General features: G+C 36.1%; 1 protein-coding gene and 2 non-coding genes across 15 annotated transcripts in view; all 3 read left to right on the forward strand.

Annotated features, from left to right (window-relative positions):
* The window catches only part of BPTF (bromodomain PHD finger transcription factor), a 125,878-nt gene that overhangs the window by 80,397 nt on the left and 29,583 nt on the right, over nt 1–15,898 (forward strand). For 7 of the 13 annotated variants that reach the window (XM_025047155.1, XM_025047154.1, XM_025047157.1 and 4 more), the window contains 8 exons: nt 3,917–4,041; nt 4,590–4,718; nt 6,723–6,873; nt 7,204–7,327; nt 9,284–9,530; nt 9,880–10,041; nt 10,259–10,410; nt 11,274–11,382. In XM_025047155.1, the coding sequence (XP_024902923.1) occupies nt 3,917–4,041; nt 4,590–4,718; nt 6,723–6,873; nt 7,204–7,327; nt 9,284–9,530; nt 9,880–10,041; nt 10,259–10,410; nt 11,274–11,382 (1,199 nt within the window). The remainder of the gene's footprint in view (nt 1–3,916; nt 4,042–4,589; nt 4,719–6,722; nt 6,874–7,203; nt 7,328–9,283; nt 9,531–9,879; nt 10,042–10,258; nt 10,411–11,273; nt 11,383–15,898) is intronic. The other 6 variants (XM_015589670.1, XM_006912291.3, XM_006912294.3 and 3 more) reach the window with 3 other exon arrangements.
* LOC112480151 lies at nt 4,871–5,010 on the forward strand. The gene has a single exon (XR_003046504.1).
* Nucleotides 14,291–14,363, forward strand: TRNAA-UGC. The gene has a single exon. It is a non-coding gene; the product is annotated as a tRNA-Ala (tRNA).

Raw genomic sequence — 15,898 nt, forward strand, 5'->3', positions numbered from 1 at the left:
GCTTGTACAGTTAACCCTTGAATAATGCAAGCATTAGGGACACTGACCACCTATGCGGTCAGAAATCCGTATCTAATTTTAAATCGGCCCTCCACGTATACGGATTCCCAATTGCAGATCAGGAATATAATTTGTTTCTGTTTAGGTAATTCATAAAAACATAAGACGTAGGAAACTTGCTTGTAAATCACATAAGGCTCGTCACGATGCGGAGATCTTCCTAATGTTATTTATCTGCATGATAAATGTTTGTTGTGGAGTTCTCTGTTATTTGTTGGTAGTGTCTAGAAAGGTAGTGTCTAAGGTTCCTTGGGGGTTTTTTTTAAACCCAGAAATAGTCCTAATTTAAAATTTCCTGGGCATTAAACTTTGAAGATGAGTCATAAGTATGTAGTGATCGGGTTGTAAGATCATGTTGTTTTATATTGGAAAAGGATCTTACTTTTTTATCTTTTGCGGATGTATAATAATTCGCCTCTGGCCACAGAGGGACCAGGTTGGGAGTCGTGCCCAGTCTTCCTAAATCCCAATCCAATACTTTATCTGCTATGTCACATTCCACATATTTATCCCTGCTTTGTCCTTTTTCATGCCCTTGTCTTTTTACTTTTTCACCCTTAACAATTGAAAAGGATGGAACATAAACATTAAAAACATAAAAAGTCCTATGGGACATGCTCAGAAATCAAGAACAGTCTGAGTCTTAGTTATATTCACTAGGATCCTGGAATTGATTGCTTCAGCGAGTTACTGAGGAGATAGACTCCTTTTTACTCTAGGCTACATGTCTGTGTGTCTTTAATATGGTCCCAGTCTCTTTAAGTAAAAATCATACTTTTTTGTTTCCTTTATATTACAATTAGCTACTATTATATAAGACCAAAAAAGAGTGTAAATGAGTACTCTCTGTAAGGGAATTAACTTATTAATATGACCAGTCATAGTTGGTTTGACCAAGTTTTTATAACTCATCTTTTGATTTGAATTAAAATATCATCACTCCATTACACATTCAATAGAGACAGCTGAAAAGTCCAATTTCTCTGCAGGGCCTGCAATGAAGGATTTGCAGAATCCTGCAGGGAATCAAGGAACTCTTCATTACAGTTCATGGATTTGTAGGATTACTCTGCACTTTTCTGCTTTCTTCATTGAGAGCGGTCCCAAAGTGTATCCTTGACTGTCCTGCAGGTAACTTCTTTCCCACTGGAAAAGTTACTATGTAAAAATATTTTAATTAAAATGACCTGGCGGTTGTGAAGGCCAGCCTTTGTGCTCCTTTCTATTATGAAATGGAAGGTAGGCTCGACTGGGAAGCATTTTCTCTGAACTAGTTCTGATCAACTTGCCCAGGGCTCTTCCTGCATGGCTGGGTTTCAGGAGCCTTATATTGTTGTGTTTTAATATGCACTGTGGGCACAATTCATATCTGTTAATTTCTCATTTTTTAATGGAAGGAAATACCTTCCTGTACATTTTAGACAGATATTACCTTCAGATATATGCTAACATCCTAATTTGCTGAAGTTGAGAGCAACAATCTTCTGTCTAACGGAGACATGGGTAAATATGTAAGTTATTCTTGAGTTTAGAATGCAGTTTTTTGAAGACATGGAGCTATAAAAAACATGCATGTGAAATGCATATTTGTACTCTGAATAAAATATGTCTCATGCTTAGAGTAGGAGCTAAGAATGCCAAAGATGCATGTTTGATCTTTATTAATTTAATGTGAAGGCTGTGCAGTTCTGAGTTAAACTTGTTTAAGTGAAACTTGTTTCATCAACTCATTAGGGCTTCTTTTTCCTACCACACTGGCCAGTCCCTTACCCGCTTTTCCCCAGGCCCTGATTCCGTGTTTCATTATCACGTTGAACCAGTAGCTGCCTCCACAGTGCTGCCGGAGGGATCCTCCTAAAATGCTGATCCATCCTATGAATATTCTAATGGAGCTAAGCAAGCATTTAAAGGGGCCTTGTTAATTAATTACTGCAGGGCTGAGAGGGGGAAAGTGTTTGTCACCTGTACACCACATCTGGGAGAAGTACTTCTTTACAGCCTATCCAATATTAGATAAGTTTTAGAGGGCTTAATACAGATTGTCTTTAAGGCTCTTCTTCAATCCTTCCATTTGGTGTAGCACCTTCTGGCTCTGCCTTTCTCTCGCGCAGGCTTCATCTCTTGCTGCACCTCTACACCCCTTCCCTCCAGCCATGGCACACCGGATGTGGTTTCTGGGAATAAGAATGTGCTCTTGTACACTTTCCTCCTAAGTATATGTGTGCCCCTTGCCTTCCTTCAGCCACCCCACATTCTTGTTTGAGAGTCAGAAGCCAAGCTCTAATCCCCATCCCGGAGCCAAACAGAGGCCTCTCCTTTGTGCTTTCCTTTGTTCCAGCTCCTGAGGACACAGGAAGAGATTATAATTCATATCTGTGTTTCCAGCTCCTTTCACTTAGTCTGACACATAGAAGGCACTCAGATATTTTTTGAATGAATAAATGAATAGGCTAATAACGCATGAAGTGTGTTCCTTCCCTGGTGTCGTTTCCATTGTACAATAGAGATGCTTTCAAGTTGTTTGTAGAGAGCGATTGGAGGAAGAAGAGACACAGTGAGGGAAAAACTTATCTTCCAAAATAAGTATTTGCTTGTATTTTCCATGAGCGCAGAGTTCCCTAGGCACTTCTGTGGATGTGGTCTGAAAGTGACACTCACTTTCCCCTTCCCAGGGATCCCTGCACTAGTTAACATTTGCCTTCGAATTTAAAAATTATTCTTTGCAGGTCAGAGGATACACAGGGTGTTAGCACAGCGAAGAAAATAGTGGTATCACAGATGGAGATGGGAAGTTAAGAAGTTGCAGCAACTTTTTGGCTAGAGCTTTCCCTTTCTCACACTGTTCATTTTCCAAACATCAAGAATTAGAAAGCACTGCCTTCCAAATACAAATCATCTAAGATTTACCTTCTACCTCTGTTAGAGGAGGAAATTATTTAAGTTTTATAGGTTTTCTCTACACTGCGATCAACTAGTATATTCATTTATGTGGAAATATCAAAAAAGTAATTACACAAATATCACTAATAGAGAATCGACAGCCTAGAGCTACTTTAAAATGTTTTTTGGTTAAATCCATTTTAGAATATGATATTCATTGCAGTTGTAAATTTATTTTGAAATGTGTTTTTAATATTATCTTTAAAAGTATATACAAAATGTTCAATAACTTTATACATAATGTTTATAAAACACAGAAATTTCTTTGTCCCCTGATTGGTAACCAATACAGTATTGTCCTTTTTTATTATTCACTGTATCGTAGGATTCCAAAGCTGCACTAATGTTGTTAAAGTGTTGTTAGCAGTATTCACCATCCAGGAGTTCATGTTTTACAGAACCACCATTTGGATACAAAATTTTTTGTCCATTTGAAAAGGCCTTATTAGATTTGTATTGTCTTTTTTTGTTTTGCTTTTTGAGAAAATGTAAACATGCCCAGTTTGTCTCATTAAATATTATTCAGTTAAGATTTTATCCTTCAAAACTTTTATCATGTTTGTGACACAGTTATTTCTCTATATTTGCTCTCCATAATTTTTCTAACACTATTTTAGAATTAGCCTAAATTTATAAAATCTTCCTAAGTTGTTGCCATATCTAAGAATGAAGCATGCTCCTGTACAAATTTATATGGCATTTAAAGGGAGTACAGACCCTTTTTAAGCTGTTAGATGCATGGTATGCCTAGGAGCAAAGAAGTTCTTTTATTAAGGGACATAGAAGCCAAAGTGCTTACGAAAACATATTATAAATATTGAAGTCAGAAGGACAAGAAGCAATCCTTCAGTTTAGTGGAATATGTGTGTGCGTGTATATATACACATATGTAGTTTTTCTTGGATTTTTCTTACAGGTATAGACTTCAGACTGTAAAGTCCTTGGCTGGAGTGAGCCTTATGTTACGGTTACTGTGGGCAAGTCTGAGATGGGATGACATGGCAGCCAAGGCTCCTTCCGGGGGAGGGACTACGCGGACAGGTGAGAGTGTCTTTTCTGGTTTAAGGTTAAAAAGAAAAATCACTTGACAATTTGCTTAATTTTAAGCATACCTGTTACTTATTAAAATATAATGCTTTTGTTTTAAAAATAGAGCTTTAGTAAAGTTTGACAGCACGTGCTATACAATCCTTGGGGCGGGGAAGGGTGGTTCAGATTATAAGATGAGTCGCTTATGTGTGAACCAGTCTGAATTTTTAAAAGATGTTTATTTTAGAGTATAAATCATTTAAACTGGGACATCTGGAACTCTGCTACCTCTTGTCTCCTAGGGTTCTTACTGTTTTGGCTGAGTTTCACCACCAGGAATTAAGCTGCCCCCAAACAGCATTTTGCTCAGTTTAGAAATTTTCAGTTAGAAAGAAACTCAGTATTATTGCATTTTAACAGGGATCTCGTGGTCATTAATTAAATGTTTCTGAAAGTTTATTCCACATGTCTCTCTTTTTTAAAGCAGCAGATGTTATACCTTTTTTAGTCTCTGAATATTTTAGGTGGTTATTAATACTTTATGAATTAAATCACCATAGAAACATCTGAAACTGAAATCACAACAACAGAAATAATTAAGAGACGAGATGTTGGTCCTTATGGCATTCGATCTGAATATTGTATCAGAAAAATCATTTGCCCCATTGGAGTTCCAGAAGCACCAAAAGGTAAGGAACAGAAAGAATTCCATTCTTTTATTTTTGACCTGTTAACCACATTTTTTATGAATTGAAGTTTTATTATAATTGTTTCTTTAACTCTTTATTTAATAAATTAAAATATCTTTACTACAAATTACATTTTCAAAGTGATGTTTACCTGGCTCGATTTCCTGGGGGGTGGGCTCAGCCTGCCCTGCCTCCCCTCAGACGAGCCTAAAGTAGAGAGGCCAGGCTTCCTTCCCCATGGGAGAGGTGGTTAAGAAAGGAGCCTCGCCTGGACTGATCTCGCCTCACATTTATTTGGCTACGGTAAGTGGACAGGGGAACTGGTGGAAAGGATGAATAGCTGACTGATGAGGGGGCGGAAATTTAAAAAAATAAATAAATAAAATGGTGTTTAGTAAGCGTAGCAAGATTCTACTAGGCACACATTGACGCCTATAGGCATTGTGCCAAGAATAGGAAGGGTACAAAGAGCTGTAATAATACCTCTTATGATTAAGCTGTGGAGCCGTCATTGACACCAGACCATCAGCTCCAAGAGGGTAGCCGCTGAGTCTGTCTGGTTTGTTGTAGTCCCAGCACCTGCTACAGCAACTGACACCTAAGTGCTTAATGAAGATTTTTTGGCTCAGGGGTTAAAGCTACTGTGAAATACTTTAGTGCTCAGGGTAGAAATACTATAAGAGGCTAAAGTGTTACTCAGGAAACAGTTATACAGCACCCACATGATAGGCACTGGGCAGCAAATATATAGAACAATGAGACCTCGTCCCTGTTGTCAGGGAAACAAAGAAAAGGTTATGGTATTATAACAATATACTGGAGAATCAAAACTGTTAACAGTAAAAAGAGTATAGTAAGTTGTCTGGATTCAAGATGTATAGACAAAAATCAATAATTTTATTGTATATGTGCAATAAAAATATGAAAAAAATTGACTAAGAACTGTTTAAAAGAAAAATGCTGTCCATAGATAGAAACATACTATTTTATAGACGTTAATTGTCCCCAAGTGTATAAGTTCAATTTTTGAATATTGATTAAATTAACTTGAAAGTTCATACCGGAGAATAAATGACTGAAAATGGCCTTTTTGAAAAGAACACAAATAAGGGAGTACCTGCCCTAGTAGATGATGAACTGTGAGCGTAATTAAAACAATGTCGCCCTGGACAAAACTAGGCAGCCCAGTTGATCGGTAGAGGCACAGAAGGAAGAGGGTATTCCCGGCCGGTCTTCAGTCTTGGTCCCACAGACTTCAATGCAACCACTGCTGTCTCCTTGAATCACTTTTCTTTGGCTTGCATCACTTAGTACACCCAGCTCCTACTGCTATTTCAATTTCCTTCTACTGCTTCCCAATTTCCTCAACATATGGGACAGTGCAATGCTTGTCTCTCCCTGCTTTTTATTTTTAAATTTTGATCATTAGGATAGTTTATCTGTTCTTCATAGTTTCTGATCCCTCCGTTGTGTTGTCAACTCTCACATCCCCCTTCTCAGTGCTGTGATGGGGGCCTGCAGATTGCCAGAGTTGTGCATGGCAAGGACACCCAGCCCAACTGTGGGAAGAACGAGCTACGCTTTTTGAAGGAAGTTGTATCCGTGTCAGGGTCTGAAGGATAAATAGGCATTAATCACATGAGGGGTGGAGGCTAGGAATAGTGTTGCAGGCAGAGGGAATGGGCTGTATAAAGGTTCATAGTCCTTTCACACCAGGGGCCAGCAAACCATGGCCCAAGAGCCTTGACCCACCACCTGCTTTTGTGAATAAAGTTTGATTGGAACACAGCCACACTTATGTATTGTCTTTGGCTCCTTTCATGATACAAAGGCAGAGTTGAGAAGTTGTAACAGAGACCATCTGGCCCACATAGTATTTACCATCTGGCTCGTTAAGAAAAAGTTTGCCAATCCCTGCTTTTCATGATATGTAAGAGGAGATGCCAGAAGGGCTATAACTTTAGAAGCTATATTACTTAAAATACTCTGATTTCTTTTTCAAAGAAACACCTACACCTCAGAGGAAAGGCCTTCGATCAAGTGCATTGCGGCCAAAGAGACCAGAAACGCCCAAGCAAACTGGCCCTGTTATTATCGAAACCTGGATAGCAGAGGAAGAGTTGGAATTGTGGGAGATCAGGGCGTTTGCTGAGAGGTAAGGAAATGGTTAGCATGTTCTCAGATATTTGAAAATTTTATTACTTCAGAATTAAAGAATTACTCCTTTAATAGTTTTTTCAGGGTGTCCTAATTTAACTCTTATTTTTTGAATTTAAGTATTAGCTTTATATCATTTATTAAGGTCCTGTTTCTAATTTTATCCATTTGTCAGTTTCTAATTATCCTAATTTAAACGTTTTATTTTTAAATCGAAATGAATTTCATACTTCTGTATGATGTAAAAGTTAACCAGATTTCCCTTAATATTAGATGCCAGATGTCTGATAGGGTGGTTTCTGATGAGCACTTCCTTTTTTTCCTGCAGAGTGGAGAAAGAAAAGGCACAAGCAGTTGAGCAACAGGCTAAGGTTAGTGAACAGAAGAAGGCAGAGGACTTCAAGGCCCAAATGGAGGCTCACCTCAAACAGCAGCGGTTGGCTGCCCAGCAGGTGGGGGAGTTGGTACCGTCCCACCTTGCAACGAATTGACATTTTTTGCCAATTTCATGCACACTAAAAGCACAGTAATTGTATATTCACATGGTTTTATTTGTAAGTGTATCTCACATATACTTTAATTTCATTACTGAAAGTAGCTCCGGGGATACAGCAAGCTGTAATTTTGCAAAAAGTGGACATATTTGGAGAATAGTGTATGAAATGCGATTTCTCTTACTTATTATCTTTATAATTTAATAGCTGTTTCTAACAATAATTTTTTCCTGCAGAATTCTGATTTGAAAATCTCTGATGTCTATGAAAAAGCAAAATGTACTGAAACTATAAGAGTTTGTTGTAATCGATGACCATAAAGCTACTGATGGTTTCTTAGCATTTCTATACTGTAAATAAGGTACCATGTATGCCTGAATATCAGGGACACATATAACAGATGATTACCCCTTTTTTCTATTTAGAAGATACTATAAAAGTTTTTAGCCAATTATGTCTATTTATAATATCATTAACTTTTAAGTTGCACATAATTTTAAAAATTACACATTTTATAAAACTAACTGTTCATTCCAAACTACTTTTTTTCCTCTTACATTTTACGTAACATTTTTTTGAGATTCTTTTGCATCAGCTTACTGTAGGTCATTATCTTCACTTACATCAAAGTTCGCGATAACAGCACTTTTGGATTCTACCTGTTTGTTCATAGAAAAACTGGCTGTTTTTGTTTTTCATTTTATGCATGTGTCTTATCTCTACAGTGTAACCTGATGTTTTACGTTCTAATATTTCTTTCATATGCTTATTTACAAAGATGGTCAACATGTCCCAAATAGCCCCAGGAAATAACTGCTAAAATATGTGTTCAATGTTTTTTTGCCTCCTTTTTATACTGATTCAGTCAGATGACATGTTTAAGTATCCAAAACAAAAGTCCTTTTCCTCTGAGGAATAATAAATTATGTGAAATCCCTCACATTATATCAGGCACAGGGGACGTGCACACATAGAGTGTGATGTCATTGGTGAGAAGTTTCCAGTGGCAGGAGAGAGTTCAGCCCTGGAATTTATCTTCTGCACATCTCAGCTTTCCCACAAGCTAGCTCTGTGGCCTTGGTCCAGTTGCACAGTCTCTCTGAGTCTCATTTTCCTCATGTTTAAACACAATGCCAGTAACTTTTTTGGGTTGGTCGGAGCGTTAAATAAGATAATGAAGGTAAAACATCTGTCACCAGATTTGCAGTCCATGCCACCCATTATTTTTACATATGTAAGCTCATACCATCGTGTTTGTAAGCTGTCAGGAAATGTCAGCAATCTCCGATGAGAGAGAAACAGATTTTCTTTAATAACTGTAGTCTGGAAGATTAGATTATTTTACCACTATATGAAATAATCTAAAGTATTTTTCTGTAAAACTGTTTGAAATGAAAAACATAGTCTAGAAAAATTGTTTTATAATTTTCAGCTTGCTTGATTGCAGGTTTACCAACTTGAATTGTGATATTTAAATATTGACCTGTTCTTTATGATTGGATAGCATTACAGTAAACCGAAAACCTTTTTTCAGTTCTTATCGTTTGCTCTCTACTCTAAGTCCCACCGCTGAGCAGCAAGGTGTTCCTGTTTCCAGTAAGATTACCCACGCTTCATTTGTTTTTAGTCTGAAAGCTTGGCTGTTTCTACCGACTGGGAAAACTTTGTTGGTTTTAAATTTTTGTTACGAAAAACAACTTTTAATAAAATGTGACTTTTAGAGTTTTTTAAACATTTTCATCAAGAAATTAAATTCAAGATATATTTACATGGGCATATTTTCAGAAGTAAAATATTTTGGAAATTTGGTACAGTTTCATAGTTTAGGAGAAATTTAGCTAGACTTCTTGCAGAATGGCATTGTTTTTATTTAGAACTTTTTTGGTTCATGTTTTTTCTTCCTGACATTTCTAGAAACGGTTGGAACAGCAGAAGCCTACAGTAATTTCAGCTTCCACCACTTCCCCAACAAACAGTACAACTAGTACCATCTCTCCAGCACAAAAAGTTATGGTGGCCCCTCTGAGTGGCTCAGTTACAACTGGAACCAAAATGGTACTGACTACTAAAGTTGGATCTCCAGCTACAGTAACATTCCAGCAGAACAAGAACTTCCATCAAACCTTTGCTACCTGGGTTAAGCAAGGCCAGTCCAATTCAGGTACACAACTGTGATTAAATAAAATATCGCTTTCATTTAAGAAAAAGAATTTCAGTCGATTACCTGCTGGGATAAAACATCTCTCTAGAAAATTGTTTTTCTTCTGCAGCTGATTGAGCAAGTAAGCCGTAACAGTTGGTTTGTTACAGACAATATTCATAATATTACATTAGCAAAACTCCTCTCACATTGTTTCACTTTCAACATTTACATCGTTCCCTTTGGAGAGGAATTTTTTTTTTTTAATACAAAATGAACCACATTTCATGCATTGGTGCCCTTCCTAGAAATCACTACGTTGCTGGTTATTTTAAATCTAAAGCTTATTAAATGTCTTATACCCCATTAGCCACCAGCACAGCTGCCACATCTGCTACAACCATTGCCAGCACAGGTCAGACGTTCCAAATTACAGGCAGTCCAGTCACTATGGCAGGAAAAGTAATTACCAAACTGCCACTTCCTGCAAACAGCAAGATTGTCGCTGTAAATGTGCCAGCAACACAAGGAGGTAAGGGAAATGTGAAGAGTTTTAATTCACATTTGCCAGATCATACTGTTGCCATTATTTTCCATTTCCGTTTCACTGATTTCAGTCCTCGGATCTCACATTCTATGTAGCCCACTATAAAACCCTGCCACATGTAGTTTCTCCTCAGAAACCGAGCAGCACCTGACACTGTTTATTAAAGGGGCAGTTGTTAATTACTCCTTTATCTTTTTTTAAGGCGTTGTTCAAGTACAGCAGAAAGTCCTGGGTATCATTCCATCAAGTACAGGTACTAGTCAGCAAACCTTCACTTCATTCCAGCCCAGGACAGCAACAGTCACAATCAGGCCCAATACCTCAGCCTCTGGAGGAACCACAAGCACTTCACAAGTAAGAATTCTTCATAGATTTGTTTTGTTTTGAAATGTTAACCACATCAAGATTTTAGAATGGCCTCTTCCAGGATTAATTCAGCTTCTAATTTTTCTTTGCCTTTTACTTAATCTCTGACAGAATACTGACTTTTTTAAAAATTCTGTTATATTTCTAAACAAAAATGATACATGAACTTTTAATTTTTAACGTAGTTAAAAGCACTTTAGTTAGTAGAGTTCGTGAATCATAAGAATTGCTTTTCAGAATTTTATAAAGAAAACTCTTTTATATAAAATAATGGACAGCACTGGACCATCCAAGGAAACTTCCTGTGCAGTTAAGAAATAGTATGAAAAATACAATCCATAGCATGATAACTAGTTTGTAATTAGCTGCTCTGCACTCAGTAGATACATCATTTCTTTGGCACTAGTATTATGGAAAAGGTTTAAAGTTTTGCAGATTTGAAAATGTTCTGAACCTTACTATAAAACTGAAAATCACATGCTCTCTAGTCTTCCCTTTAAAACTATGAAAGGACATTTGGTTTCTGATCTAACTCTTCTGTTCTTTGGGTTACAGATATGGGTTGTGATCAACTATAGTGATTGCTGCTTTTAGGGTCTTGTTCCTTCCTTGTCATTTGTAGGCTGTTCTTGATATCAGTGACAAGGAATTTCATCTGATCTCATTTGAATTAAATTTTCTCTCCTCAAAATTCCATCTGTATTCTGATGCTTAATGTAATATTCAAGAACCTCTGTTATTTCCATAGACATGTTTATCAATATAGAATGTTTTAAAATCTGTGTTCTGTGTCCATCATGCTTTAGTCTTTTAAAAACATTTTAATTCACTGTCTTTTGTGTCATTTATAGGTAATCACAGGGCCTCAGATCCGCCCTGGTATGACGGTGATTAGAACACCACTCCAACAGTCAACACTAGGAAAGGCAATTATTCGAACACCTGTGATGGTACAGCCAGGTATTCATCCGTTCAGTATTTTCATTTTACATCTAAACAAATAGTCCAAGAAGTCTGTTCTACTCTATGTTTGGCACTTTACATACTAGAAAATACCAATTTGAATTAAGATTTCAAAGCATACGAAATTTCTAATCCATTATGGGATGCATCCACAGATATATTTTTATTCCTGGCATTGCAAAATAGATCCAAGTATGCTTATTAAAAATGTTTTTAAAACCTCTAATAAATGGAATTTATACATTCAAGTCATTGGAGTAAAGAGAATGAGCAAAGAAAACTATGTCAAAAGACGGAGATAAAATCAAGCAGATAGCTAAGAAGAGTTTAAATGGAAAGCAATGCTAGCTCTTCGTTAATGGAAATAGGTTACAATTCTCATATTAAATGTTGAAGACTAAAGGTTAAGTGGAAAAAATTTAACTATACATTTTTGAGAAATATACCTAAAATCAAATTACCACAAAAGGTAAAAAAAGAAAAAGAATACATGAATTAAATGCTAAAAAAAGAAAGAAGGGAGCAGGGGAAGGACAAAGGTAATTCTGATATTGGACAGAATAGTGTTTAAAAAATTCAGTGTTTAAAAAAACCACATTCAGTAGAACAGAGAGGGTCATTTTGTATTAGCTTAAAGATAAAGGTTGCGATGAAGAGGCAATCTTGGATCTCTGAAATAAGATATCATTGAAGTGTATAAAGCAAAAACTATTTGAAATCAAGGAGGGAGTCACAGAGGCAGGGAGTAGTAGACCAGGAACAGACTGTTTTGCATCAACTTCTGGACCTTTAAGAATACACATTGGTTTTAAACATTTATGGGTGATTCGTATGAAATGGTCATATAGTACATCATGGTAAAACCTCGATAAAGTCCAAAAAATAGAATGTATATAGGCCACATTCTATATAGTAAAGCTAGAAATTAATATTAAAGAAGTATTGTGATAACTCTTACTTGGAAATTTAAAAACAGATGTTCTCATAAGTAATTTTTAGGTTAAATAAACATCGAATATGTAATTACAAACAGATTATCAAAGAAATAGCAACTGAGCTATGCTGCCTGACCTGAACTCAGAGGCAAGTTCATTCATTTAACAAATGTTCAGGCACCTACTCTAGGCAGTTGAATTACACTGGTAAACAAAACATAAAAACTCATATTATTAATCAGAAGCTAGAAAAATATATAAAACAAGTCTTAAATGAAAACAGGAAGGAGGAAGTAAAATGAAAAGTACAAGTAATAATAATTAAAAAACAGAAGGAAAATATTGAAATGAATTTTTTTTTTTAATAAGTCGAATCTTGAGAAAAGAGAACAAAATGGTACTTTACAGAATTAGAAATGAGAAAGTGCTATAAAAACAAACTTTTTAAATCAAAAGAGAGTTGTGTTGCAGGTAGCCTTTGAGAATTCTCACTATCCATACTCAGGAACTAAATCTGTTTGAATAATGAGGCACAATTATATACTATGCTTATAAATTTTAAATCTCAATTATCAAGGAAAGAAATTTGGGAATTTCCTGTAATATTACCTACAAAAAATAATTCCAGACTTCATGGTTTTATGGGTAAAATTCTTCAAAATGGTTAGGAAACAATTCCTTCTTATAAAAACTAGTTCTAGAATATAGAAGAAAGAAAAATTTGAATCTTTCCTGCTCATTTTTACAAAATTAGCACAATTCTAATAAATATAGCATTGGGTTTTTTTTTAAAAAAAAAGGCAATCTTCTAATGCCTGAGTAGGATTTATTCCAGAAAAGAAAGAATGATTATTTCAGTTAATGCTACAGGGACAGTTGTTAAAATTCAGTATTTCTTCCTGTTTAAATATAGATGTCAGACAAGTAACTAAAAGAAAAGATAAAGTAATGTAAAGGACAAAAATATTTATAGATGATAAATTATATGTAGAAAATTGAAAAATGTAATTGCAAGATGTATAGAACCTTTGTTCTTGTTGCCGTGTGTAGCTGCAGTTATGTGTTCGACTTGCATACGTGAATCTATAGCTTCACATATGAGTGTGTCTGGTGTGTTAGAGGAAAAGCAAGGTGGCCAGTGGGGCTGGTGGTGCCCAGTACGATGAGAAGAGGTCATAGTGGTTGTGGTGGGAGAGTTAGCGGGTGGATGGATGTGTGCAGTGTGTCTCTGTGTGCACTGATCAACTTCTCCCTGTTCCTAACACTACACTAGCCTTTCCCAAAATGGAATCCACACACTATAATAGTAAAACCATCTTAATTTTTGAATTTGCATTTTGATGATAATCTAAAAATAACATGTATCTATTGGGGATCGTCTGAATGACCATGATATAATCAATTGGTACCAACTCTTTATCCATCTGTCCATGATGACAGTATATTAGTACCAGGCGATCGGCTAAAGTAACTTTTCATGCACTGTTCCTCGAACTGCAGTAAAAGGACATAGTGTTAGGTTTAGAAGTTCTCAAATTAAAGCACTTGACTATACATTCTGTACTGTGTTTTCATTCATCCTGAAGAATAAATAGATGAGAATAACCAAGGAAAGTTTAGGAGAAAGAGTAATGATGGAAAACTTGCCATGCCAGTTCTTAAAGCATGTTTTAAGCCTCCAGAATTAGGAGCATGATACCAAAGGAAATTAGACTAATAGAAACAATTAAGGAGGCATTATATGTGAGAATTTGCTGTATAATAGAAGCTTCATTTTGAATCAGGATGGACTGAGTTTATCAATAAATGATACAGAAATAATCATTTTATAGTTTGGCGGGGGAAATATATCTGCCAACATATACTATGACTTGGAAAGATATATCTGAGTAGGGAATGCAAGAAAACTTTAAAAGCAATAATTAAAGCAAAAAAAAAAAAATCCACATTTAAAAAATCTTTTTAGGGGTGGTTCCGTAGAGTAGTGGTTAGCACGTCTGCTTTGCATGCAGAAAGTCCTGGGTTCAAACCCCAGCAGAGCCACAACCCATATCCCAGGTGCACCAGGCCCCAGGTGTGCTCCGCGAGCACATGGGAGGAGACACCCCACCTTCAGAGATCCAGTTCTTAAGGGGGGACGGCAACATCCATAGGTCAGGGGTGGAAGTAGAGGGCGGGGGGAGGTAAAAAAAAAACTTTTAGAGGTTTACAAATAAAATTAAAAGGCAGACAGCAAAGTAGAAATAATACATTTTTGTAATTTATATCTTTAATCTGTATAAAGCAACTGTAAGAGAATTCAAAAATAAAGTACAACAACTTGACAGTTTTAAATGTAATTTAAGAAATTACATTACAAATAATAATTGAATAAATTCAGGCACCATGATCATAATCTTTCTGATTGCTGGACTATGTTACTTTAGTGCTAACACCTTAGGTTTCATAATTCAGTGAAATGGTAACTCAGTGGTGGTGGGAATAAGAATTGGTATAACCTTTCTAAAATTCAATTTAGTACTGTTTTCTACTATGAGCTCAGTAATTTGGGGGGAGTTTATGCTAAGGAAATAATTAGTAAACAAGGATTTCACCATGGAGTTATTTTTTTAAAAAGCCAAAGGGAATGTATTCTAAATGTTAAAAAAGGTTCAGTTTTATATACATGCAATAGTATTAAATACCAGTCATTAAAAGAAATATACACGGAAATATATATGTAATTCACAGAAGGAAAAAACAGGAAACGAATACAGAACTTCAAAAATGTGATATTATTCACTAATTAATAATGAATTAAGACTTCATAAATGCAAAATTAGCTACCAAATAATTACTCTTAGCAGCCGTTCCACAGGGGGGAAAAAAATCCCACGTGCCTCTTCTTCCAGTTTCAGGAAGTTAAATGAGAAATGAAAATTTTCAGGAGACTGTAGAGCCATTCCAGTTAAGGTCACTCATTCAATAGATGTTTACTGAACAGTCACTATGGAGCATTCTGTTAGCACTTTGCTGGTACAGGCACACCTCAGAAGACTGCAGGTTCGGTTCCAGATCTCCGCAGTGAAGCCAGTATCAAAATAAAGCAAGTGGGATTTTTTCTGGTGAAGGGTCTTGCCTTCAATTTGAAAAAAACGTAGCATGTATGAAGCGTAATAAAGTGAAGCGCAGCAAAACGAGGCTGTGCCTTACTGAGGATTTAATCCTTCCCCTCATGTTTTCCCCAAATTGTCTGGCACGTAACTGTAAGAAAAACTTATTTATAAACATAATTTGCCCCAAATATTCCAGGTTCTCTATATTTTGCTTTAAATGTATATAAATTATATGTTAAATTTTTGTTTTAAATGCTATGTTTTTAAGGAAAGGTAGCCTTATAAATGGCATATTTTACATATCATTTTCTGTCTTCCCTGTTGTCATTTTTGCATTAGACATACAGGAAGAATATTGTTTTTCACTTTCCTACAGTTAGTAGGAAGTGGAGAATGGTGTTAGTGAGCCAATTGCAAACAGGCTCACCGACTACGAGGTGGGTCCTTTGGGTGTAGGTCTGAGTGCATCCTTGGGCTGTCGGC

Source organism: Pteropus alecto, unplaced genomic scaffold (assembly GCF_000325575.1).
Source record: "Pteropus alecto unplaced genomic scaffold, ASM32557v1 scaffold134, whole genome shotgun sequence".
Taxonomy (NCBI): Eukaryota; Metazoa; Chordata; class Mammalia; order Chiroptera; family Pteropodidae; genus Pteropus; species Pteropus alecto.